This window comes from Oxyura jamaicensis, chromosome 3 (genome assembly GCF_011077185.1).
Source record: "Oxyura jamaicensis isolate SHBP4307 breed ruddy duck chromosome 3, BPBGC_Ojam_1.0, whole genome shotgun sequence".
NCBI classification, from domain to species: domain Eukaryota; kingdom Metazoa; phylum Chordata; class Aves; order Anseriformes; family Anatidae; genus Oxyura; species Oxyura jamaicensis.
The window spans coordinates 11,074,065-11,101,276 of record NC_048895.1 but is presented as its reverse complement, the minus strand read 5'-3'; the positions used below and the strand labels follow the sequence as shown (position 1 = coordinate 11,101,276).

Here is a 27,212-nt window from a genome sequence, read left to right as displayed (position 1 = left end):
TTTCTTTTCTTTTCTTTTCTTTTCTTTTCTTTTCTTTTCTTTTCTTTTCTTTTCTTTTCTTTTCTTTTCTTTTCTTTTCTTTTCTTTTCTTTTCTTTTCTGTCTGATATTCTGTCCTACTGGGCATTTATTCCAGATTTCCCCTAAGTCTTGGAGGAAGTCTAATCTATCACCTTATTCATCTTCAAATATTCATCTTCTGGCTTTTTTCTTGAAGTAATTGTTCAGGTTAGATAATAATGGATGCATACAATTCCAAGACAGGCATGGTCAGAGAATTATATTGATTAGCTGTCTATTGTATAGTGTGCTTTCTATTGCCTAGGTATGGACTAAAAGGAAGGGAAGAATACTTACAAGCAAATGAGAGTTGCTGATTTTTACAAACTAATTTGAAATAACTAATTCTTAATGAAAGATTCACAGATACAAAAATAATGTTAAGCTTCATACTGTACAAACTATGAGCTCTGGAAAGCAAGTCCTTTTGTATCTCCTTTTACAGCTTTTCTGTTCTTAGTGCCTGGCTGGATCTGATGATAAGTTAACAAAGCCAGGATAATCATTTATCACTTGCTATAATTGTTATGTTCTTTTTGTCAGCAATGTGGGAATTCCTACTTTTCTGTCTACCTTCCTCTGAGCAGTTCCTCCTGCCCACTTGCTGGGGGGAAAATCAGCTCCTCCCCATACAGCTGAACTTGTTTAACTTGCAGTATTTTTAACTAGCTGTAGGTAGCATGGTGATTTATTTATTGAGGAAGTGGGACTTGTCACATCTAGAGCAAGCACTTAAACTTCAAACAACAAGTCTAAGCAGTTCACAGGCAGTCAGGGAAGGGATTGATTCCATTCCCAGGTAGGTCTTTAGGAACCATCAGATGAACATGTAGATAGACACAACTCTAGGAAATGTATTTCTGTACCTTTCCTCCAAGATAGAAGCTGTATATTGGTTTCACTCTTGTATCTGTGTGTACTCTGTGAAGAAAGCACATTATAAACAAAGCCTTCCAAGTGGTGCTTTCAGTTTTACAGCCACAGAGACAATCTCTTTTGATTTCAGTGTTATGTTGCTTTGTTTCAGTTGTCAAATGAGTCATTCTGAATTTACTTATGTGTTGGTGAGAAAAGAAATAATCCCTGGGCTCGGTATTTTCACTTTGAATACATTTATTGTAACAATTTAATAAAATGCAAGTAGAGATTAAAAGATTTCTGAAGTTATATTTGATGATAGTTCAGGAACCTGCATGTGTACAGTGTGGCTTTTTGTATCTGTGTTTTGTAGATTTGTTTGTTTGTTTTAAGAATTCAGAAAAATTCTTTGAGACAGCAACATCTGCCTTGAAATGTACAAACTAGAAAGCCTGAATTTTAAACAAATAGATGCTATTTTTAGTTTATTTGTTTTGGGTTTTATTTTTCCTAATCATCTGATATTAGCCACATGAAAGACGTATTAAAGAGCTGGCATTGATCACTTTTAACAAAGTGAATATTTATGATTATTATCTCACATAACCCAAATAAATAGTATAATTGTGCACTTTAATGCTACTGCTTTTCTTTTGTGTTCAAGAAATGACTAACTGCATTATTAGCAAGTATTTATATAGAAGCCTAGAGTTTAGTTACTGTTTCTGTGGGTGACAATCTAGTAGTACCAAAACCACTACAAGCATAGAATAAACACAGATTAAAGATCTAAACAATTACAGGAAAGGTTGGATATGTTTAAATAGCAGAGGTACAGTGATTAGGACTCTATGTATACTCCAATGTATGAACCTTTGCAACGTGAGTGCTCCAACACAGTCCGGCTATTCTTTTCATGGGCTGTAATAGGGCCTGGACCTTCCAGCTGTGAAATCCCTGACTCCTCTCTCCCAGTGTGCTGTTTAGTGCAAGTATCCAAATGTTCACCTTTCTGTCTCTATTTTCCTGCCCATCCCCTATTAGTGATAGTTATATTTTCCTCCTGACAGTTTGTCCTTGATTGCTTTTCCTCCACCTTCCTCTCCAAAGTGTTATTGTCATATTTTGATTCCTTGATATCAATGTCTGTTGCATGGTCTATTTGCTGTGTGCTATTATAAAATTATTATTTTTTCCTCTAGCTGTGTATCTGATTAGTATTCACCACTTTGAAAAATGCTTCAGTTTTGCTTTCCCTGTGGGTTTCCCTTTAAGAGTGTTTACTTCAGGCAATGGACAGATTATGCTATCTCATTATAAATTCCTAATAATAGGATATTAATGCCTAATAAAATGCCTCTAATGTACTGTATTTTGTCCCATATCTTTTATAGAAGACTATTGAATAGTTTTTTTTTTTTTTTTTCCCATAGCATAGGGTTTATTAGAAAGGAAAAGTCAAATGAAAAAGCAGATATAAAGCTAGCTGTATACATTAGAAAATTAGAAATACCAGCGTCTATCAGTCTACAATCATTTTTCAGTTTCCAATTGCTCTGGCAACAATAATGGGGTTACAGTAGTGTGAAAACTGAATCAATAAAATCAACAACATACTCTTTGAGTGATATAGCATATTGTATGGCAGACAATATTGCATCATATATTTGTCCAAATAAAACTAAGGCACTACTGATGCACTATAGGAAGAGGTCAGAAAATATACTAGTGGGTATTTATGTTCCTTTGAGCACAACTGATGTGCTGCTGGCATTTTGCTCAGAGTCTAGGATTATTGATAGGGTATTAACAGCAGTCAAGATGTTTTTTCTCTTCATTTTTTTTCCAGTTGTGTTTTACTTTCCTGCATGTACATTGACCTTGGACTGGTTGCTCACTGCGAAACATTTGAAATCCACCAGAAACAAAACTTTGTTGCATGCTGTGGCTGCCCACTTGCTGTAGCAAGTGTGCCATCGTAAACAAGTAACCCTTGTTTCAAGTGGTGTGTTGGGTAAAGCCCACAGAGTCTGAGGTCTCCGTCCATGGAACTACACCCTTAAAGTCCTTCCTGGTCTGCACCCAGCCATCTGTGCAAATTGGATGCAGATTATGGAGGAGAAAATAACACAGTGCTTATGGTGCACTCACAAAGACAAATGACACATGATCTGGCACTAAATCTGAGAGAGGTAGCATTACAGAAATGGTTTCAAATAATTTCTGTCAAAAAGGAGTTGCTTCTGGCAAGGCATCATTGTGAATTGCTCTGAACTTCATCTGGTTACTCCCAGATCATTGGAAAAGCCTATGTCTTCAGATGCTTTGAGATCAGCCTGTGTTACCTGACCAAGTCTGGTTTTCTGCACAGACCAGGTTGCTTTTTTCCCTCTCTTATTGTGTGTGTGATTGTTAGGTGATGTATATTGAGAAGAAGGTCATGGTGGTTGTTGTAGTTGCAGAGTTATGCTTTCTGACAGTTGTCCAAAGGTCAGGCTGCTTGTGCTTTTATTGTCTGTCTTGAGTGTACATAAATAAATGGAATACATTGAGGAAAAAAATCCCAAACTGTAATAGTTCAGAGGAGCTTTTTAGATGAAATGAGACTTTATTCTTGTACAAAGTGTTGCATAGAAGAAAGCAAGGAAAACATACCAATTTGGCTTCTTTTTTAAAATGCTCTCTTAAGACTGCCAACGTGAAAAGAATCTGAAAGAAGCCAAGGGAACCAGTGATCGTTACACTGATGTGATGGCTAAAGTGTGTTCTTTAAAGGAGAAGGTTCCTCTATAGCTCTCTTCTATCAGTAAAAATTGCTGCAGAAAGCAATTTACTATATACTGCCCAGAATTAATAAACTGAGTTACTGATGTAGTATCCAGGTTCCCTGTCTAAACTGGAACTAGTTAAAGGAAAGACTCAAGGGTACAGTGTTTTGCTCAAACAGTACTATGGTACTTCTATTTTGTGTGAAAACTGTTTTCTCTGGGAGATACACAGCTCATACTGACTCAGCACTTGACACAATGGATCTTCTTCTCAAGCTGAGGTTTCTGTGTTTTGGTGACAGCATAATATATTAAAGCTGAGGCTGATAATGGTACTAAGAAATCATCCCTTTTAAAACAGGAATTACTTTGATGAACATTAACATGAATATCAGTGTAAGTACAGGTGTGCTTAGTACTATTTAACATGACCTTTATTTTGATAATAGCTCTAATTAGGTGGCATTTTGTAGAAGCTGACAATCAGTTGTGTTTGCATTATTACTGTACATCCTGGATTCTGTTATCTGCAGTTTTGTGATGTTCGCTCTTTCTTTACTGTTGTCATCATACACAGTGAGTTTAATCCCTTGAGGAAATGAAACATCTGTGAAATACTTAAGTGTGCTCTGAGGTGGGTACGTTTAAAAAGAGTGTTCCTCAGGGCTGTGGGTTCAGTCCCATGTCAGTGTAAATCCATAGCTTTCAGATTGGGTCATCCAAACTATTCCAGTGGAGAAAGAGACATTATTCAGGAAGCTGGTGCAGCTGAATTCAATGTACCACAAGCAGACTTTTCTAATAACCAGCATAAGAATTAGAGCAAGACCATTTCTTTAGGTCTAACATTTTTTTAAGACATGTTACATGTTTGCGTAAGCATAAAAGACTTCAGAGTGTAATTTGAATTTCTTTGTCATATTTTCTTGGTTCTTGGGATTGAAAGTAAATTTCACACTTTCTTATGACTCTTCTGCAAGTGTTGGGTTCAGTTCTGTTGATGGTGCTGTTGGTGAGATGCAGCGTGGTTCTAATTCAAAGCTCTTTTCTGTATCCCTTCTCTTACTCATGGCATGTATATATCCTCTGCTTTACCTTAAACCCACACCAAATCTGTGAATGGAATTACTTGGAGGGAGTGAGGTTACACACAAGTTAAGAAGGTTAAAAAGCACCAGCTCTCAATATCATCTTGTGTGGTAACAGAGAACCGGGTCTGGCCTTCCCATTAATTGTACTGTTACTTCTCTATAGGAAACTGCAAGGAGAATTGTTTGTGAGATGTTGAGAAGCAAACTGCTGTGTAACATAAAATCCTCATTTATGGTGGTATAAAACATAATTAAGTGTTCTTCTTTTATTTTTAAGGCTATTTTCGGGTTCCATATAGAAATTTTCATCTCAGCTGTTAATTCTAAAAATCTCCTTTTTGTTAGTGAAAGTTCAGGTTCTCCCAGTTTTTCTATATTGTAAGATAATGAGACTTTGGGAAAGGTTCCTTTTTATGAAACATGACATTTTTCATCAGTGATAAGGTTTTGTGTAATGCAGATGATGGAGAAGCCAAATTTGAACCTATAAAAGTCAGTGGAGTTTAATAGGAACTAATAGCAACTGCTGTTTACGTAAATTTTCTTTTTCATTATAATTCAAGTCTAACAATCCTACCACTAAATTTCATGTACAGCCAAGGTTCTAGATGTAGATGAGTCTGTATTTCTCACAAATACGTAGGCATTGCTCTTTTAGGATTTGTGAAAATTTTCCTTTGTATGCATTTATACATTATCTTTGAGGCTGCCATTTCTTAACTTTTACTGTGCAAGGAACTAGTAGCGTAAGGATATGGATATTGAACATCAGCTGTAAGGTCATGTCTTTTTTTTTCCCCCAAGGAGGAGAGAGAAAGCTGTTTGGAGACACAACCTGTGGTTCTGACAGCTGCTCACGGTTTCTGCCACGTCATTAGAAATAAACATTTCATCAGAACTCTTGCAGATTAAGATTAGAAGAAAGCAAGGATGGAGGACTGATGTAAGGGGAAATATGGAGGGACTGAGGTCCTACTCTGTGTATATCACTTTATCTGAATCACTCTCATTGTGAACAATTGTCAAATGTTTTTTACTATTCAAGATCAATATGAAAAAAGAATGTATTTGTTAATCAGATAAGAACTTAAGTGTGTTGTTTCAGAGACCAAGTCACACATATTTTTAGTTCTGAAGGTCATGCAGTCTAAATTCACAAGGCTAATTGGAAAGTTTGATATTTTTAAAAAAGAATAATTTAGATTTTTTTTTAAAAAGGAAGTAATAAGAAAGGTGCAAAAAGTACTTCAGCTTTGAGTAGGGTAAAATATGGTTAAGAACTGACTAAATTATTTTTTTGAGTGATGACTATTTTTACCAAAGATATTTCCACCCAATAATACATAATAAAAGAATGCATAATTGAGCATGGCAGACAGGGACCATTGTGCTCACAGAGTAAAGGGTGCATTAGTGTTTCTATTACAGTCTTGTGTATTTTATGAGGTAAGATGGTTACAGTAATTGGTTTGAGACTGAAACGTAGCTTGAAAGATTGAGAACTGAGATCAGAAGTTATATTTTTAGAAATGTTTTCTGGGAATTATTTAAACTACCTTGGTTTGTTTATGGTATACTGGATTCCCAAGGTCCCCATTAAGGTTCACAGTTGCATTAAAGACAGTTTTGTACAAACAGGTAAATAGTCACAATGCCCATGCAAACGGTTTATAATCTCATACCCTCAACTAGCAGACTGCAATTGAAATAGATTCTTAGTCCCATCAGATCAGGATCTTTGACTGTATTACTGACTGAAGCATGGGTCTGAAATTAGGCTTGGACATACTGAGATCTCTTTGCTTACTGGGAGTTTAAGGATCAGCATGCCCATCAAGAAGGTCAACTCTGAGGCAGTCAACTAGTGGATAGGACTGTCGGGTGCTCATTCTTCTTTGCTCCTCAGCTATGCAGGTTGGCCTAGAGTAGGCAGGAACCTATTATAAATCCCTGTGTTTAATCTCCTTCTTGGACATGCTCTGGGAGGCCTATGCAACTGACTCAGCACTTGTGTGGACCAACATGAGGAATGGTGTCATGCAAGCCAAAAAGACATGTTCCACTTCTCAGCTGGGACACAATTATCTTGAAACTTGGGCCAAAATGTAAACTAACTAATAAGGAAAATTGTTCCTACTGTTTTAGACTCCCCACAAAACAATTTACGTTAACTTTGGCTCATGCTCTGTGCTCTGTACCTTTTCTGTGGCTAAGTAGAACTGTTAGGAAGTTCTCTGTAACATTTACTAAGTATATCAGAAAAGGAGGGCTGGTTGCTTTCTCACTTTATTTTGAGGTAACTTTGGTTATTTCATTACTGCCTGTTTGGACTGATGAGAAACAGGCTGAGGTTGCTATCATTACCAAAAGTAGGACAAGTTCTCCACACCTTGTTCTGTTCCTATCCTTATCTTGAAGATAAGGATGTTAATTTAACCTTGCCATCTCACAGAATTATATCAGGAGCAAGTAATAGTTTTGGGAGCAAAAAAAAACTTCTCTCACATATCACATTGATATATTTTTCTAAACTGTTTTCAAAAATAAACATGAAAAGAGTTTCTCTTTCAGCATGAATGAGATGTTACTGTCACATTTGGCATGAGGTATTTCTGGTTTACTCCACAGTGTTAAAACAAAGCCTATACAGAGTTGGGCACAGAGCCTCAGGTAGTCATCCACCTGTTGTAGAAGAGGAGATACCAGATAGGAAGAAATATACAGAGTTTTTACATACAGATATCCCTGTATATAAGGGACTATATTATTAGAAATATTTGTCTTTTCATACTGTTAGAATGTTGAAAAGCTTTTTATGCTGTGTATTAATTCTTGCAAATTGCTTGCCAATTTAATATCAACAGCATCTAAACAGTAAGTAATTGCTTATGATAATGAGTACAAACTAATTTACTGGAATATGTTAATATTCACAATGCACTTTAGAACAGCAGGGTATTCCAAAAATACTACTCTCTTGTTTAACTGCAGCATTTAGGTTGCATTGTTACTACAAATGCTGGCAAAAACATCACAAAGCCAGTCTCTCATTGAATAGCCACCTTACTGAGACTCCAGCCTGTATGAGCAAGGGATATGTAGTATCCTTTGGCAACTAAACAGGATATGATCAAAAAGTTTTAGATTTAAATAAATAAATAAATAAATTTCTGATTGATGTTCATTACATGTACATTCCTAAGACAGACAGAGAGACTTCCTTCCCATATGAATTGTAAAATTTAGTTTAACAAATATCAAATCAATTGGCATGCAGTCACTTTTTAATGTTTGGATATTGTCAGTGGATCTACTCTTTTTGTGAGATGCAGAAACATCTCTAAAAGAAATAAAGTAGTGCAGGAGTCCCCCAAAATTCCATATTCCAGCTCATTCTGCAAGATTCTTTTTATTGTGTTGGAGTAATTATTTTTTTCTTTGTAGACAAATATTCTGTTTCTTTTTTTTTTTTTTTCTTCCACAAAATGATATGAATGTTTGTTGAAAAATTGGTTCTCTCTGAGCACATTTCTACAGAGAATAATTTTTCAAATGCATTGGTGTTGCTTATAGTTTTGAGGGGCTATAAACATCTTTATGTGTATTACAGTAAAGAGTTTTATAAAGTAAGGCTTCCCAAACTATTGAAGACTGATCACCATTTCATGAAAAATAAGCATTCATAACTTCCTCCAGTGAGAACTTTGGAAGTGAAGAGCCTACACAAAATGACTGCGCTCATTAGGCCAGGTTAGTTGTCAGAGGATGATAGCTGCTTACCTTTCTTGCATCCATGAATAGTCATAGCTTATAGTACTGGCATATGAAGTATCCTAGTGGACACTTCAGTTAGACCCCATTGAGATGAATGACTAGCTGACACCTCAAAACTGTTTTGTCAGGTTCTCTCTAAACACTACTGTGGGATTCAGTGATTAAACTGTGTTCTCTAATTACACAACTGTGTAAAACAGTGAGAAGCATAAGATGCTTATTTTTCACTGTGGTTCTTTATCCTCTGAAGTTGGCACTGAATTGTTGCTTACAAACAACAGCATAAGGACTTTCCAAAGAAGAATGATAGCAATTATCATAATGACAAAGCATATAGCATTTTTGTGCCAGACCACAACTGGAAATCTATTGTGTAGCAGGACAGGAAGAAATAGGAAGGAAGTGAATTGTCTCAGCCTGGCTGGCACCTGCCAGCTTTTATTATAATGGTATAACACCTTAAAGATTCAAATACAGCCATATCTGTGTGCTCCTATTAAACATTATTTATTTAATGTGCAAATTTGGTAACGTAAGTAAACACGGATGTCCCCAAATCAATCCTTCAGATAATGACTAGGAAATCTTTCCAGATAGAGTGTCATTTGTAGAGGCTTGTTTTTATTTCTGGGTTTCTCTTGACATAATCAGCCAGATATTTTTACACTATATTCCTCTTTTCCCTGATACTTTTCCAAGGTTTGAATGCATATAATATTGGTGAAGATTAACTTTGCTTTTAAAATTAGAAGATTTTTAAAATCAGTTACTATACTATGTATGAAATGAGATGAAATGTCATGAAATTTTGTTACTGATCAGCTGCTTTCATGGTAGATCCATGTGCTTCATTGATGGTTAAGCTCTGTTTGTCCAAAGACTTAAAACATTACTTTTTGCTTTTGTTAGAAGAATGCTTGCAATGTTTACTATTAAGGATGTAACAGATCTAAGAAATTACGTTCTTTCTGGTTTTCTTCAGCTATTGCCTATGTATGTATACTTAAAGACGTTCAGAAGTGCTATTTGTACCACAACAATATTTTTTTTTTCTGATAGCTATTAGTAATTAAGTTATCCATATGAGAGCAGGTACACCACTGAACTTCTTACTCTTCACTACATTTTCAAACAATATCAAACTTCATTGCATACTACCATAGCAAAACTTGCTATTTTTAGAAGGGGTTCCATCTCAGGAACACCTGCAATGTTGCCAATACTGTGTTTTTTCTGCAGGTACTAGAAGCACCTTATCTTCTTCCGTTAGTCTGACATCTGTCATCCTTGTTGTGCTTGTATCATTTTTCAAAGCATTTAACAGGCTTGCAGTTAGCTTCACTTTTAATTTTCAGCCTGCTATGCATTTCTTCTAAGTTTTTACCTATATGAGAGCTCTCTAAGCTTTTTATGATTTCTCAAGACTAAATGATGAGATGTACTAGGAAGTGCATTTAGTGAGGGAGATAATATAAATGTTATTTTAAAATAAATTAATAAAAGAAAGGATAACTGGAATATTGTATTCATAAGGAAGCCAATAAGAATGGTTTTCAAACAAAAGGAAATAATAACTTTAGCTAAAAACACACTAGACATTTGAAGCTGACCTCCTGACCATTGTAACAATTAAATAACTTAAGACCAGCTTTTTCAAACATTTGTTCATTTTCTTCATTTAAAGAACTGAGGTTTGATTTTTAAAGGTCACCAGAAATGCTGCAACACTTCTGAAAATTGGGACACTGCAGTAGGTGCTTGAATAAAAACAACTTTGCTTTGCCTTAAATCATTACATTTTTATTAAATTATTTGAAAATATGAAAGATTTCTTTGAAATTTTGATGGACCTATACAGAGAAAAAACAACCTCAAATTGAATTTCACATCTTATTCTACTGACTTTTGATTTGTATATACTTCTGTGCAGAGCTACTTTTGTGTGAGATCTGTTCAGATCTTGGTGCATAAGCAGTTTTGTCTTCAACTTGCAGGCCTCTCAGTTGAGTCAGCAAGCTTAGAAACTCTAACAACTCCAGTTACTTGGCTTGCAGAATTTTTAGCATTTGCCAGTTATCTATTGAGATTGTAAGGTCCCTGGACCAGAACCACTGAATGATTTCACATAGGATGAGAACACCAGAGGATGGTATCAACTTTTGATCATTTGATCTCTATCAACCTGTGTAGTATTTGAGCATACATAAAGTATATTGTGTCCTAGTTCCTGCATCCTGTCACAAATCCCTTGTCCTGGTTTCAGTTAGGACAGAGTTAATTTTCCTCCTAGTAGCTGGCAGGGTGCTGTTTTGGATTAGGATGAGAAGAGTGCTGATAACACACTGATGTTTTAATTGTTGCAGAGCAGTGCTTGCACTAAGCCAAGGAGTTTTCAGCTCCTCGCTCTGTCCTGCCAGCGGGCAGGCTGGGGGTGCAGCAAGAGCTGGGAGGGGATAGACCCAGGACAGCTGACCCAAACTGGCCAAAGAGGTATTCCATACCATCTGATGGCATGCTGAACAATATATAGGGGTGGCTAGCTGGGGTGGGGGGCCAGCTGCTCGGGGATAGGCTGGGCATCGGTCAGCGGGTGGTGAGCAATTGCATTGTACATCACTTGTTTCATACACATTATTAGTAGCAGTACTATTATTATTATTATTATTATTATTATTTTCCTGTCTTAATAAACTGTCTTAACTCACAGGCTTCACTTTCCCATTTCTCTCCCCCATCCCAGAGAGGGAGGGGGGAGGGTGAGTGAACGGCTGTGTGGTGTTTAGCTGCCAGCCGGGTTAAACCACAACATCCCTTCAGCTAACCAGCACCATAGCTACATTCCTTTTATATGTGTGCACCCCTATTGAGCCTTAAGAAGCAAATGACATAAGAAGCATGCACAGTCCATGTATTTGAATGGGCTTTAATAACAGTGGTTAAACTGAAGTGTAGGAACTGGACATTTCCTAATGTAAGGAGTTTGGGACCAAAGCAGTTCTATTGTCTTCAAAACTACTTGAGTTTACTGATTTAATTCTTCACTCTGATACCGTCTTTACATATTGTCCAAAAAAAATTTCATCTCATTCATTGCCTTCTCATATATGCTTCCTGACAACACCATTTCTACTTTTTTGGATGCTGTTCAAGAAATTTATCTTTACCTATAGACAAGGTTGTAGGAGGAATAAAGCCTTCCCTTATTTATAAGACATTTGACTTCTAAATTCCATCTGACTTTCTGGCAAGCTTTCAGAGGCAGACAATTTGTATCCTTTTTAGCTTTAATAGAGTTATAATGGGTAAAAATGTTTCATGTTGACTACAGCATGACATTTAAAGCAAGCTTTGATTTCCAAAAATATGTATTTTTCTAACCATCCGTGTTACATAAAGGTGTGAGGCATTAATGGGGAATTACTTCGTTTATATTTCATACAGAAATTAATTTTGAACTACGATCCATACTGGGAATGTAATAGGAAATACACAGCCAGTAAAAAATTTTAATCTGAGAGATTCTGGAGAAGAGCAATAATTATCTTTTGCCAGTCTGTGTCAGATTTGCTTTAGAAAGGCTGTACTGTTTCATAAAAGAAATAATAGCTTTTATATAAATGAACACGGTAATGAGATGAACGATTAACAAAACCCAGAACTTTTTTATTGTGCATATTTTAAAGCTAATCAAAATAGTTATATATAATTGGTGCCTAAATACTACCAAGTCCATTGTCATTCTCTAAAATGACTCATGTTTTGTTAGTAAATCAGATGAACAGATACTCTAATTTCTACGTGCTGTTAGGAGTCCTTTCAGCTAGCTGTTGCTTAGCTAAGGTCCTTCTGAAAATTATATTCATTTTAAACACAACTGAAAGCTTGTTTAAATTGAAAGTTTAATATGCCTACTTAAACTGTGTAGTACTTTACTCCAGTTAAGTGATCTAATCTAAATCAATGGGGTCATTCAAGTTGTAAGATGCTACTTAAGTAAAGCTATTAGAATCTCACTCCAGTTGGAAAATCCTTTAAATTTTTTGACATCTTGATTTTAACCTTTTATGTTATTTATAACAGTAAGAATGATGGTAACCTATAATACTGATAAAGGCTGCATAAGAGATATTCTTTATGGGTATACACATCTGTCAAACTGTCAATGCACACAAATTTTAGTTGTTTATCCCTTAGTGACCCTACTGAAATCAACAGAACTGGATATCCTCGTTGTAGATAAATATTTTGCCTTGAAATATGTTGTTCCAAAACCAGCAAAAATAATGAATCCCGATTTCTTATGGAATGCTGCCTTGTTTACCAAATGTCTGGCTAACACAGCACACTACGTGTATTGATGGGCCCACCAATATACAACTGTAAAGATCCCTACAGGCTATTGCCAAGAAAAAAATATAGTGGTTGAGCTCTATAGAATTCTCTTTCACCTGTCTATTGATTTTTATAAAGTGATAAGAGAAAATGTTTGAAATTTCTGCCTACCTCTGTCTCAAATTTGGCTGATCTTGACTATTAAATTGATAAGTTGATGAAGGGTGAGCAAAGGGATCAGATAAGTTGTGCAACTCCATAAGCTTATCTTCCACAGAGAAACTTTCTAAAAATAGGATATTTAAAACTAGGGAATTAAAATTACAGGAGCAATTGGAAGTGGAATATAGTATTTTTCCCTTATTCATTATGGCATGCAGTATACAATATAAATTATTAGTTACAAAGCACAAAGTCAGAAACAAGCGGGTTTGTATTTTATAGCATTTTCAACATTTACAATGTTTTAAATATATTTGACAATTTCCCTGCGTGGAAAAAACATTTCTGTCTTGCGTTAGTGGGTAAGATATGATACAACTTTGTTAACGGAGAAGCATTCCACTGAGTTCTCAACAAATGCAGAGATTTAACCAGTATCAGACCAGGCTCTAGTTTAAGTGGCTAATGCCAAAGGTGGAGTTGCACGTAGGTCAATCAAACCAGTGGCCAGTGTCAGGTTGACCTCACCTTTCAGTCAAGAGTCTGGTGCCAGAAAATCAAATTGTGGGAAGACCCTCGACATTTTAGACAAGTCAGAGTGGTATTGTGCCACCTACAGGTGTACTAGGTCGCAATACTGTCCAAATTGGAGGAAAGGAGGAGTAAAATAGGAGTTTTTTTCTTGTTTTGTTTGTGGTTTTGTTGTTGTGTGTATGTGTGTGGAGGTGGGGAACATAGGGCTGAGCTGATTAAGATACCTTTAGCAACTATTGTGGTCTGAGGAAAAGACTTTGCTTCTGTGTTACTGCCTTGAATCTGCAATAAATGTCACTGCAAAGGCCAGGATACTCAGTTTGACTTGAGACTGTTGTTCCATTATTACAGAGACCTTTACCTGGAGATAGCCCTTGGGGATAGCTGAATATAATAAGCCATGCACAGTGCTGTTTTATAGATCCCTGACAAACCTTGGATGTAGTGTGATGAAAAGCCTTGTAGGATATGATAAAGCAAATCAGTCTCTCTAGTGGTTTGGGAAGAAAGTTTTATGATATAACTTAAATATGTGTTTGAATTAATAGCTACATAGCATTGTTTCTGTTTGCCAAGATGTGTAGAAGGCTGTGTCTTCTCTACTTGTTTAATAGTGGCATTGACTGGTTGATAGGTAATCTGGAAGAGGCAGCTGACAGCAGCAATGAGGTGATGACTCTCCTGTTTCAGCATGATGTATATACCAGACATACTGCTTTGTTTATTCATTTTAATGAATGACTTCAGATGATCATTGAGCTGGCTGAGGTAATCCTCATCTAATTATTAAGGTGAAAGCTCTTCAGTATAACTTTTAAGTTGTATCCCATGCTATGAAATAGGCTCCAGTTCTAGACTACAATCAGTGCAGTACTAAGCTAAGCAGGGAGTGCAGTACTATCATAAGCAATGTCGAAAGTTTGGAGATTCAGCTAGCAGCAACTGCTGTATACACGGTGTGGCTTCAGTCTCTCTTGCAGAAAACCTGAGTTTTTGAGCTTTACTGCAGATTAGTGAAATGTGGATGCTGCAGAAGGCTGATGATATGCAGACAAACATCTCCCATTCTCTTTATTTTCTTCAGTGTCTTTACCTGAAGTGGCAAGATGAGATCATAAATGAAGATATTCATAAGCAAAACCACCAACAGCCTATGTCAATACTGCTTTAGTCAGTGAGTCTTTACACTTTGATAGAATGAATGATAAATGAATCAGTTAATGTAACTCCTGAGAAATTATGCTATGCAGTTTGTGAGCTTACAGTTGTATTGGGTTTACATGGCAAGGTTTTGATAGCAGGGGACTGCAGGGGTGGCCTCCATGGGAAGAATCCAGAAGCTGCCCTATGTCAGTTAAGGGCGAGTTTCTTCCAGTTCCAAAGGGACCTGCTGCTGCCAAGAGCTGAGCCAATAAATGATGTTGCTTGCACCTCTGTGAGAGCAGACTGAAGAAAGCGAAAGAAAACTGCTGGACAATGGCAGCTGGGAGAGTGAGAAGTGAGAAGCAGCCCTGCAGGCCCCAAGGTCAGTGCAGAAGGAGGGCTGGAGGTGCTCCAGGCACGCAGCAGCAGTTCCGCTGGGGCCTGCGGAGAGGCTCCTCGTGGAGCAGGCTGTCCCCCTGCAGCACATGGGTCCCACATGGAGCAGATCTCCACGCTGCAGCCCGTGGAGGAGCCCCCGGTGGAGCAGGTAGATGTGGCCCGGAGGAGGCTGTGGCCCATGGAGAGCCCCCGCAGGAGCAGGCCCTGGGCCGGAGCTGCAGCCCATGGAGAGGAGCCCACGGAGGAGCAGGGGTCTGGGGGGAGCTGCTGCCCGTGGGGGACCTGTGCTGGAGCAGTTTGCTCCTGTGGTACAGAACCATGTGGGAGTAGTTCTTGAAGAGCTGCTGCCTGTGGGAAGCCCACGCAGAATGGGTTTGGGAAGGACGGCATCCCATGGGAGGAACCCCATATTGGAGCAGGGGCAGAGAGTGACCATGAAGGAGCAGCAGAGATGAAGCACTCAGTTTTCAGGAAAATCTTAACTTTCTAGTGTTTTTTAAAGATGAGTGTGGTCAAAGGAACATTTAAAATATACTCTTGTACCCTATTGTCCAGAAGTCTAAGAGGTACCTGGCCAGAAAAGGAGAAATTTCTCCATTCTTACAACTTTGGCTTGGGCTTTTTGAAAAACTCTTATCCAGTATACCTTTTCTGCTTTTGAACAGATGGTACTTAAAGTAGCCTCATGTAGTTTTTACAGCAAAGCAGTTGCATTCCACATTCAGGCTCCTTAACTGGGTTAGGGGGAAGAAGTAAGGAGGCTTTCAGGAAGTGTTCAGTTTAATGTAATCTTTAGTTTGAAAAACTTCTTCCAGCAGCCCTTCGAAACTGCTTCCTATGGTTAGCCCTAATGGCTGTTCCCTCCTGACCTCAGCCCTGTGGCATATATTCTCTTTTATGTAAATAATTAATAACACACCAGAGTCTAAGAAGAAACACACAGAAGAGTTGGTTTGTAACCCATCATAAAAATGATCCACTGATCATTCGCTCTCGCTTCCGCTGGCAAGGTCATGTTTTAGACTTAAAGCTTTCATTTTTTTTATTTATATTAGAAATCTGTAAAGTTACACATATGGAAATTTTTGCACTTTTCTGAAACTTCAGCTGTGGACAAGATGAAAATATGTAATAGAAAGTATAAAGAGAAGTATTAAATGGAGACTTATATGCTCCACTGAACACCACAAGTGTAATTAATGTCTCTATATAGATGTTTGTGCAAATGTGTATACATAGATTTGTACTGTAAATTCTTCACTCCTGGTAATTAACAGTAGCCTGCACACAGAATCTCACTGTATTCAGCAGGTTTATCAATGCAAGTAATTACTTACCAATGGGAATAAAAGGGTTCACATTCTAGCCCAGAATGAAGAAAATACCGATAACATACAGAAGGAAGAAAATTACATTATTGAGTAATTTCTTGTTATAACCAGTAATGTTTATCCTTCATGTTTTTTTTGTTTTGTTTTGTGTTTTTATTTTATTTTAAAATATAAAAAATACTACTAATGACAGTGCTGCTAACAGTTTTCATTATTGACATTTACAGGCTTCAGTCTTTTGTTTTCAAGCTGTACTGTGGTAGAATCATAGTCTGTTGGGGTCCAAAGCTGAATAAAACCATCACTTTCACTTTATAAGCATCTTAAGTCTGCCATTTTCCTGTTTAAAATAACCATTAAGTTACTGACATTATAGAGGAAAAAATGAACTATGTAAATTACCCTTTGGTGTAATATACCTTAAACACGAAATTGAGATGAACGCAAGGAATGTAGAAAGCTGTTGATTTGTTGATGATTTGTGAAAACTATTAAACTATATCAGATGTGACTTCAGAGGGATAAATATTGAAAAGCTTTGCAGTCTTATACAGTAATAGATACAGTAAATGGGTACTAAACAAAGTATTTATCTGCTTAATACTGTATAGGTAAGCAGATGTCCTTGAATTGCTTCTAGGCTGTGCTGAAATAAACACACTATTTCATAAAGATGAATTTTGCAAACAAATAGGACTTGAGAGACTGAGGCCATTAAAAACCGTTACCGTATCTTGACCACTGGCAGTTTGTTACAATAGGAACCATGCATTCACTGTTCAGAATTTCAAAGAGCTATATGGACATTGTTGTAGATGCATGGACACATAAAGAATTACTCAGTAAATTCTGTAGCTGAGAGATATATCCTGGCATATTACAAACTTGCCTACTTGTAAGCACTGTGCTGATGGCATTGCTATTCTTGACTAATTCTGCTGCTTTCAATTCTCTGGAGATGATAAATCCCAAACAACACAGTGCCGTAAGTGATAAAAGGGAAGTAAGATGGCTGGTTTTCAGTGACAATGTTCTGAAAGAACAGGAGAGACATTACAAGGTTTCTCAGAGACTATAAAATCACTTTATGGAGCAAGTGAATTAGGTTTCCTCTCTTGTTTCTTCACATCCAAAATTTATAGTAAACAAGGTAGTTTTGAACAACTGCTCAGTTTCTGGCTTTTAATAGTTAATGGGGGGTTGGAACATAAGCTGAGATCAATCCTGGTATAATATATTTTACTTTATTATATTTGTCTTTCTTGAAATATGAACACTAGAGGACCCATTCTCAAATAGCTTATGAACTTTTTTCTTTTCCTATTTTTTTCTTAATTAATACAGGAAATTAAAAGAACAAGACTCCCTATATAGCTTAGACAAAGGCAAATCTGTATTCATCAACATGGATTAATCAGCCTGTTACCAGACACACAGATAGTATGAAGAGCTAGAAAATGTACAGTTATAAAAAAAAAGGGGGGGGGGGAGTTTTGACGTAAATAACATCAGCCACATGTTATTGTGGATAAAAGATAACTTAAAATTTTGATGTTGTTTCTACATAGTTTAAGATTTACAGTTAGATTTAATCAGCCCTACTGCAATTGACCTTGACATCAATGCTGCAGCAGTATAGAATGAATTGCTCTTCATTTGTTTAATCGAAGGGCAGCATTTAGCAAAAAACTGCAACAAAGATTCACTCTGAACAAGAACAACAGTCTATCATTGTTCATATCTGAAGACTTACTTCTGGGTCATGTTATTCAGTATGACTCTGCTATTGCTTGGCAGGCTTTTTCTTTGTATCTTGGATTGGGTAAACACATCTGTTACAACCAAGAAAAAGAGAATTATGCCCTCCCACTTAAATCTTATGTACTACTCTAACATTATGATTGGTGACATTGAGGTGTAAGGAGTTGATTTTTATTAGCCTTCTCATCTTTGTTATTTACAAGAACCTCAATCCCAGTCTGATGTGGTATTTTATGAAGTCAAGAGAAAGGCTGTCACTGTTTTTAATGAGCTTTGGATCAAGCCCATAGTTTTTCAGCAATACAGAATAAATCATTTCACTAGAGATATGAATGTGACCTACACATATGAAGATCCAAACTCTGTCACTCCTCAATTGGCTCAAGGTTTGAAGTCAACACTAGCTGCAAAGATGAGAATTTTGGAGCCATCGAGGATGGTATCACCTGTCCCGTGTATCTTTGCTTTGGGATGTACTAGAACTGGAGATTCAGCCATCATTACCGAATAGCCAGCAATGGATTATTGTGCATTTCAGAGCACTGCATATGAGGAAGGATGGGGTGGGAAAGCAGGAGGTTAGGTTTTAGTTACATGGATTCCTAAAACAGACACCCTTTTCACATGTCTGTTACCAAGCCTTCTTATGGCATAGCCCTTACCTTCACTGCTCTTGCACAACTCTTCTTACTGATGATAAACCACAGTTCCTCTTGGACCGTAAGTTAAAACTTAAATGCCAGATTTTATATTGTGTTTGTCTTTGCTAAACAGATTTGACAAGTTTTCGTACAACACTTACAAGTTTGTATTTCGCAATCAAGAGAAAAGCCAAGAGATTTATTTGAAGCACAGCACTGTCCTGCGAGAGTGTTGATGTAAATTGAGCTTTACTGTATTTTTTAAATGCTGTGCACAGTACATAAAATATGATGGCATTGTACTGGAAAAAAAATAATAATAATAATAAAAATGGGTAGGTAGGTAATTCCAAAAAAAAAAAAAAAAAGAAAAGAAAAAAAGAAGTTAGAAATAAATATAAGATATAATTTTCAAAAAGCCCAAGTGACCTTTTTGAGTGGTGTAGCCATACAACACTTCTTGTTTTCAGCTTTAAATTCTATATCTCCAAAGGTTTTTAAATACTCTTTTAGGCTTACAGCACTTTTGATCAATCTGAGAAAGTACAAAAATGACAATTACAATGTTATGCACTTACTCCTTCTATGGACATGGAAAGTATGTAGAGTATTTGGTGGAGCATAAACTGGATTACATTTAATAAAATTAACAGTATCCACACAGAGAGCCAGCTTAGAACAACTAGTAAACCAGACATCCGTATTTACTATGCTTTGTATCGCCCTAAGCATTTACCTATCTTTGTAGAAAAGTGGACAGCCTATAGTGACTTCATAAATGAAAGACTGAGCACATACACAATTTATATGGTGTATGCAGTTGTTAGGATAGAAGTTTTAAATGGAAAGTGTCCAGATATACTGCTCTTTTAGTTCACAGGAAATATGCTAGTGATGAAGTAAAGTGCCTGAGAGCTAAGTGGTTTAAGATTACAGCACTCGTTTAAAACAAACAAACAAAAAAAATACAGATTTTTTAAGTGCACTTTAGAGATAATGTGCAAACTCTTATAAGTTATACAATAAGCATTATGTAAATATGCCATTGTTTACTTAGATGGTAGAATTATGCATTTTTGTCCTGACACGTAAGGTATGTTTTTATCCTTCTATTTGTTATCTCCGTCTGTCACAAGCTGATAATGATAGAGAGCATATCATTTTCATTGTGTAAGTAAGGTTGATATATGGAGCTGCATTTTTGTCAATCATGAGATAACTGGAATTACTTGATTTCTTCTCCATGTAGGCCCAGTTTGGAAAAGCATTTTGTTCAACTCATCCATGTTCTGCACATCACAGAAACATGTTCTTAATTTCAAGCATATGCTTAAGAACTCTTTTGGATAGGAATGAATTTCTGAATGAGAGTCATGGTATTTTAAATCACTGTATATGCAGTTATGCTATATTCTATATAAAAACACTAATATTAAGCTTACTGCAAAATTTTCAGAAATAAAGAAACCTCCATGTTCAAATACAGCATTGTTTTGTTTTACAACTACGTTTGCTATATGAGAAAATCTTGATTTTTGTAGAGCACATCATTTCCATGTGGTTTTGCATTGGCACAAGTGAACTAATTCTCTTTTATTTTTCCTTTACAGCGGGAACAACGTATATCTTTAGCAAAGGTGGTGGACAAATCACTTACACGTGGCCTCCTAATGATCGTCCAAGCACTCGTGCAGACAGACTGGCAATAGGGTTTAGTACTGTTCAAAAAGAAGCTGTGTTGGTACGAGTGGACAGTTCTACTGGGCTTGGAGATTATTTAGAGCTGCATATTGTAAGTATTATTTAAAAAAATGCATAGTTTTATTCTTGTCTCAATTGTTCTTATATTTTGGGTGGGCTTTTTTGTTTGTTTTAATGTAAGTATAGCATTTTGCTAATGAACTGTTTAGGGTTAATAGTGAATTAGATGATGGTTTACAGCATACAATAGTGTACAGGATTTCAGGCATTCTCAAAATACCCTGTACTTTATATAGTTCTCCTTTATATGGCTTTTCAATTAAAAATCATACTGTGACATATGTATAGATACAGCAGTTCACTGCAATCTAATTACATAAAATGGGATTTAGCAATGTCAGAAGAAGGTGCATTAATCCTGGAGGATTTAATCTGGAATCTGCTAGAGGAAATACAGTATATCACAATTGACTGTGCTTATTGTTAATACTAGAATTTATCCTCTGATTTCACCATTCCATTGTGATGATAAATTGTAAGCAGAAAGCAAGATTGTCAAGCTAGGAAGTCTGAAAAAGTAATTTCAGCTGCCCTAAAGCAAATAACTAGCAATCAAAATTGAAAGCATCTGGATTTTTATGGCAACATAAATAAATGATCAGTTGAGATAAACATAACTAGGGCAGTATAAAATGTTGTTGTTTAGATTAGTCTCAAATTTGTTAATATATTAGCTTGACTTGGATTTAAGAATCTTGCTACTTTCAGAAACAGACTAGTTCCTTCTGAATTAAATTACTTATTGATCAATTCAATACTTATTGACCAATTACACTTTTACCCTCAGAAAACATTCTGCAGTGATCATTTTCAAAACTAGAGGGAATTATGGTATTCAGTCTTCCCAGGCTCCTTATTTCTGTAAAGACACTCTTGCATTGTGGTCCAAGGTGATTTTATTTATTTATTTATTTACTGTCTTGAGTAAATAGATAAAGAAAGAAGGCCTTAAAAAAAAGTCCGAGGTTGTGTTTACCATTCTCTTACATTGAAAAACACAGACAAAACATCTGGCTGGTATTGTAAAATCTTAATGTAAAAATGTGAACAAAGCAGGTTCTCCCAGGTGCCAGAAAAAGAGAGAGCCCGTATCCTTCAAGGCAAGTATTGGATTGCTAAAGAGCAATCAAATAGAAGTTTGCTTTCCAAAACCATCTCTAATATCACATGCCTAGTTGTCATTTGCTCATTTCTTTGCAGCCTGAGACCAGATCCACTGGCTGTGAAGAACTGTGGTGCTTTCATCTCATAGTGTTATCTTTGTCATTAGTGTATGAAGGGATGCTTTTATTGTAGATTTGCTATACCTAAAGTCTACCAAGTCATATTTGTGCAATCTCTCTCTAACCTTGATTTTTCCATTTTAAAGCAAAACATTGGGTTGATTGATTATAAGTTGGATTTCAAAATGCAAAAATTATTGCCCAGTCATAAGCGTTGCTTTTATCCAAATAACTTTCTTATACCTATGCTGTAGCATATAAATAAAAATAATAATTGAGAGTTTTCTATTGTCAGAACTATCAGCTTAGTAGAGATGGGGAAAAGCGTATATTATCTTTAGCAGTCATTCAAAACTCCTGCAAGTGTTTACTCTGTGAGGTGACTATGGCCTCCTCCTATTGTCTTTGCAAGACTTTGAGAACCGATCTGAAGCCCACTATGCTTCAGAGAAAAATACACAATAACTATACAGAAAGTTCACTAGAATGAGGCTTGACCTTCCGAGAGTTCCTCCTCTTTGTTCTCATTCTAAAGTGGAGACACTAAGGGATTGACCCTGGCAAGGTGTCAGATCTGCAGGATTTTTTTTATCACTGTTAGATAAATCTTGGAAAACTGCTGCGATATAATTGCTGAGAATCTATTTCAAATAAGGATAGTATTCAAAAGAAAGTTGAAAACCAGCATTTTAAAAAATACCCATGGTACCTAAGAATATATATCATTAAAGTCATTGGAACTGTAGGGTCTTCTGAGAATTTTACCTGAAAATGATACTGTGAAGCATCATAGTTTTAAAAATAAAGGAGAACATAGAAATGGAGAGGCCCATATATATGTTATATTTGAAAAATAATTTATTGTAATGAAGCTTTTTGATCGCTGGCAACAAGTGTATTAAACTAGCTCTAATAAAAGCAGTAGAAGGATTGTGTCAATTTAAATTTCCATCTTGCACCAAAGCTGAGATGGCAGTAAGAATGACTTAGTTTTATATGAATAACCAGAAAAAAGCATAAGTTGTGTAAGCAACTTATGTAAGCAACTTTTTCTCCTTCCATAGCATAAGTGGAAGGAGAAAAAACTAGGAGAGAAGAATCTAACTCTCCTTGTTCTTTTCCATGCATTCACTCACATATCTTTGTGATAAATATGCATGAGTACTTGAAATAAATGTCTGTGTATATTTATATACACTGTGCATAGATAACCTACCTCTGTTATATCAACTATAACACTGCAGCACAGGTATAGTTATGATTTAATTGTGCTGGGATTCAGTTTTCCAATAGAATAGTTTTTGTTGTTGTTATTTTCTGTTGTTGATCTTTTTTAACCAGGAGGCTATTAATTACTTGGATCTCCTCCAGTGACAAAATCTGGGACAGGTGTCTAAAGATAGGTTTGAAGTGTATTTTGAAATTTTGAAACTATTGCTTTGAGCTAAAATTTTTAAATAATAGTCCTCACTAGTATGTTGAGGGTGTTTGTTCAGGATGTTTCAGAACAGAGCTGTGAGGGAGTTTACTCTTGACCTTCATTCTAGCAATGGAAGAGTACATTACAAATTTGATTATAGTATTCTAATTTGTGCTTGCCCTCTTTATTATTCTGTTTACTTAAAGATGGTGTAAATCTAATAATGAAATCAAGCTCATAACATATTCTAATTTGAAAAATTGTTACTTGATCATCTGAATTATAGCTTTAGTGTTAGTTCTGAAACATTTATTTTAAGTAATTATTTGTCTCCCCAAATAATAATGGTTAATATGAGAAACGTTTCAAAAAAATGCATAATCTGCCTTGCTACCAGATGTTTAACAGTTCCAGTACGAGTATTTTAAATTCCAAGATGTATAGGTGTGGTTGTATGCGTGATAGGTATGCACCTGTATGCTCCAAGAAAGAGGTGTTAATATGGTTTAGTCATCCAGAGATGCAGCTGTTAATTTTTATGGCTATCACTTGACTTCTGTTATAGAGGTGAAGTAGTCTCCTGTGCAGTTTCTGTTGGGAGATCTAGTTCAAGAGGAAATAGATACCATGTCTATAAGTTGGGTTTTTCTACTGCCACTTTCTCCTCCTGTTGACAGAAAAAGGACAGAGAGCTCTGAGAATTACTATAATCCTCCCTTTTTCCATTTCTTCTGCCATGGTCTGCATCTATCTCCATGGCAAGTAGAAAAAGGCAGCAGCTTATTCATGCAGTGTTCCATTAATCACCATGAGCACTTCTGTGCTTGGCTTTTTCACCAGCTTCTAAAGCCCTTAGGTAATTCTGTCAGTGATTCCCATTCCTATCTATGCTTTTTTTCTCTCCTCTTCTGCCATTAGACAGAAAGTCATTAGACAGAAAAGTAGATATATGTGTGTATGTCATCGTCTTTCACAAGCGCTGTACTGTTGCAGCCTCAAACTTCCACCTTTTCTGTGGTGAGGAACAAAGTAGAGTTCAATGAAGATATTGCTTCAAAGAGCTTAGAAATCTTGTAAAATTGCTCTATCTGGCAATGCTGGCAATATTGCAAACTGGCATTCTCCAACGCAGCACAAGTAATAACTGCTCCTCTACTAGTGAAGATGAGAAGAATAGATTTCCATCAATAGACATAAAACACTTTTAAAATTTAATTATAAATTATGCCATGTTTCCATCTTTTGTTGTTAAAATGAAAGATTTATATACCAAAATGTAATATTTTGTCTGCCTGATTTATGGAGTCAGCAGTTCTTGTGTCTTCCCTGTTTGGGTCATTTATTTTAAAATCTAAGTATATTGGAAGCACAAAAACAATGTGTTTTTTTTTTTTTTTTTTTTTTTTTTTTTTTTTTTTTTTTTATGGTTACAGCTGCTTTTGAAATTGAGTATGGGAAGTGTTTGTGGAGGAGAAGGGCAGTAGGGCATTTCAGATCTTACCGCTTCATCATTCCAGAAAAGACTAAGAAGCTACAGGACACTAGCTATTGAAGCTAAACTGGGATCACTCAAGTGGGGTGAATTACTAATTAAACTAAGCTACAGATAACATTGGTTTACTGAAGTAGGTGAATTGGTGAGGATTGTTCTGTTAGTAAACATCCTAAAATTTGAAATAAGGAATCAGACTGATGTGGAAGCATTTTGAAGCACTGTCCTCTAAGGGAAGCTGGGGAAAACATCCCTCCCCATAATTCCAGTGAGAGAAGAGTGACAATCTTACCTAGTATATTGTAAATGTACAAAAATAAAAAGAAATCATTAAACTCAGGGTAGGCTGTGGTTGGTTTTTATTTTATTCCATTTAATATTATTAGAAAAAAATCTATAGAAAAAATGTAAATTGGTAAGATTAATACTGTGATAGAAAAGCATGGGAAGCTATTTTAAAAGATGTAGTAATGTTACCTGAAAAAGTATGGTATGATTAAAGATAGACAGTATGAATATTTGCCATGTATGTTACACTTAATTCGTCAGAAATACTCTGAGGATGTAGCAGTACTGGCATGATAGATTAATCAGTATTGTATTTAGATTTTCAATACGTGTTTGTAGATCCTTCAGAGCTATGATTTATGACTGAGGTGAACAGTCATATGAGAGGAAACACGTTACGTCTCATAGAAAATTGGGTTCTGGATCATGAATAAATTCAGCTTCTGCTCTTTGTTCCAACTATTTATATATACATCTATTATAATATATATTGCAGGAAAGGCATTTTTCATCAGAAACTTTTTCCATGAGAATGATATGAAGAAAGATCAAGTGAAAGCTTTTGTGAGTTTTTATCAGCTTTGGTTCAAAGAATGTCTTGGTTGAAAAGAACATCAATGGTTTCCCATTTTCTTGCCTATATGTTCAGTTTTGTATGTGATACGATATACTTTCATAAACTAGGGAAATATTGAATATCTCCAAATGAAGTGTTGATTTTTTTGTTCAAAAAAGATTCTGAACAATATCTGAAAAATATTCTGAAATCAAGTGGTGTGCATTTCCAGCTTGAAGCTCATGGAAAATTCTGCAAAAGTCCTGTCAAATTACTCCCTATCCATTTTTTGGAGCTTTTTTGCAAACTATAAAGGACTATTATTCCTGCTCCCCTCCCTCTGTCTCTTACTTATACAAATGCAGTATTCTTCTGCACCCGGTTTATAATAGCTGACTCTTAGGTTCTATTATACATGTGCATGATACATAGAAATTTTAATTTATGGAAGTATAATGACCTTCCTTCAAGTGAACAGAAATAATTCAGAGTAAAGCCAGGAAGAGGATCAGACTGCTGTGTGTGAGCATAACAGAGAAAAAGTGCAGTCTTAAGATAAATGAATTCATTATTCTTTTTTGAATACTTCACATGTCTTGGCATTAATGGAAATGAAAAGTCAATTGAAAGATTCTTATTGATTAGTTGTATTTGGATCAATGCCTAGAGAGTTCAATGTACTTTTACTGAGACTGATGGTCCCTTTTATTTTAGTGGTTTGTATTGAGTTGTAATTAATTTTCCCAGGAAGAGTTTAATAATCTTAAAACATATATTCCAGGATAATGTTTTTTCTAATAATCTTATTTTAAATATAGAATTCCTTGTTATTATATGTGTATCTGTGCAAAGTGAAGATTTGGTAAGGCTAGTGGTGGCTTGTGTTTATGTGAAATGGTAATGACTTTAAAATCTAATTACTTACTTGCAGAAAGGGCTTAAAAATGAAAAAAAATGGGGAAAAAAAAGAAAAAAAGGAGAACTAGGTTTCAGGAATCTGATCTTTTAGAAGTGTAAAGCACGTGCATTAGTGGCTAGAGTCGATGGAAGCAAACATAGTCAGCAACCTCTGATAATCAGGTTATCATCATATAAACTCAGTGTATATCAGGAATAAATCACTTAGGAGCCCTGAGAAGAAGATCATTATGTTTAACAGGGTTATGATATTTAATATTCTGACACTTTGAGCAACAAGAAAATTGCTTACGGGTGATGTTATCTAAGCCAGAATTCCGCTAATATTTGATGCTTATTTTGTTTAGATACATGATCGTTAAATCTGATTTTGTTGATGTTGTTCTGTTAACATATGTCTTTGGTAAACACTATAGGTTGTTAGACTGTTATGCAGTATTCTTTTTCTGTGTGGGGAACAAAAAAAAATAGCATCAGATTATGTGCAAATCTTCAAACTGAAGAAAAAATCCCAGGAAAGAAGCATTTCCAGCCTTGCTTATGGGGTTTGAATAATGAAAAGCACTACAATCAAAGAATCATTTGTGGGACTAGACAGGCAGGTGAGAATGCAATTCAAAGTACACAAACTTAAGTTAATTAGACTAAGAGCAATGAATTAATCTAGGGAATTTGTGCTAAATGGAGCAATCATTTACCTC

The 27,212-nt window shown here is 35.9% G+C and overlaps 1 protein-coding gene across 36 annotated transcripts in view; it reads left to right on the top strand.

The window, feature by feature from the left end:
• NRXN1 (neurexin 1) overlaps positions 1-27,212 on the top strand; it is a 712,085-nt gene that overhangs the window by 471,835 nt on the left and 213,038 nt on the right. For all 36 annotated transcript variants that reach the window (XM_035320187.1, XM_035320183.1, XM_035320178.1 and 33 more), the window contains one exon: positions 20,464-20,645. In XM_035320187.1, the coding sequence (XP_035176078.1) occupies positions 20,464-20,645 (182 nt within the window). The remainder of the gene's footprint in view (positions 1-20,463; positions 20,646-27,212) is intronic.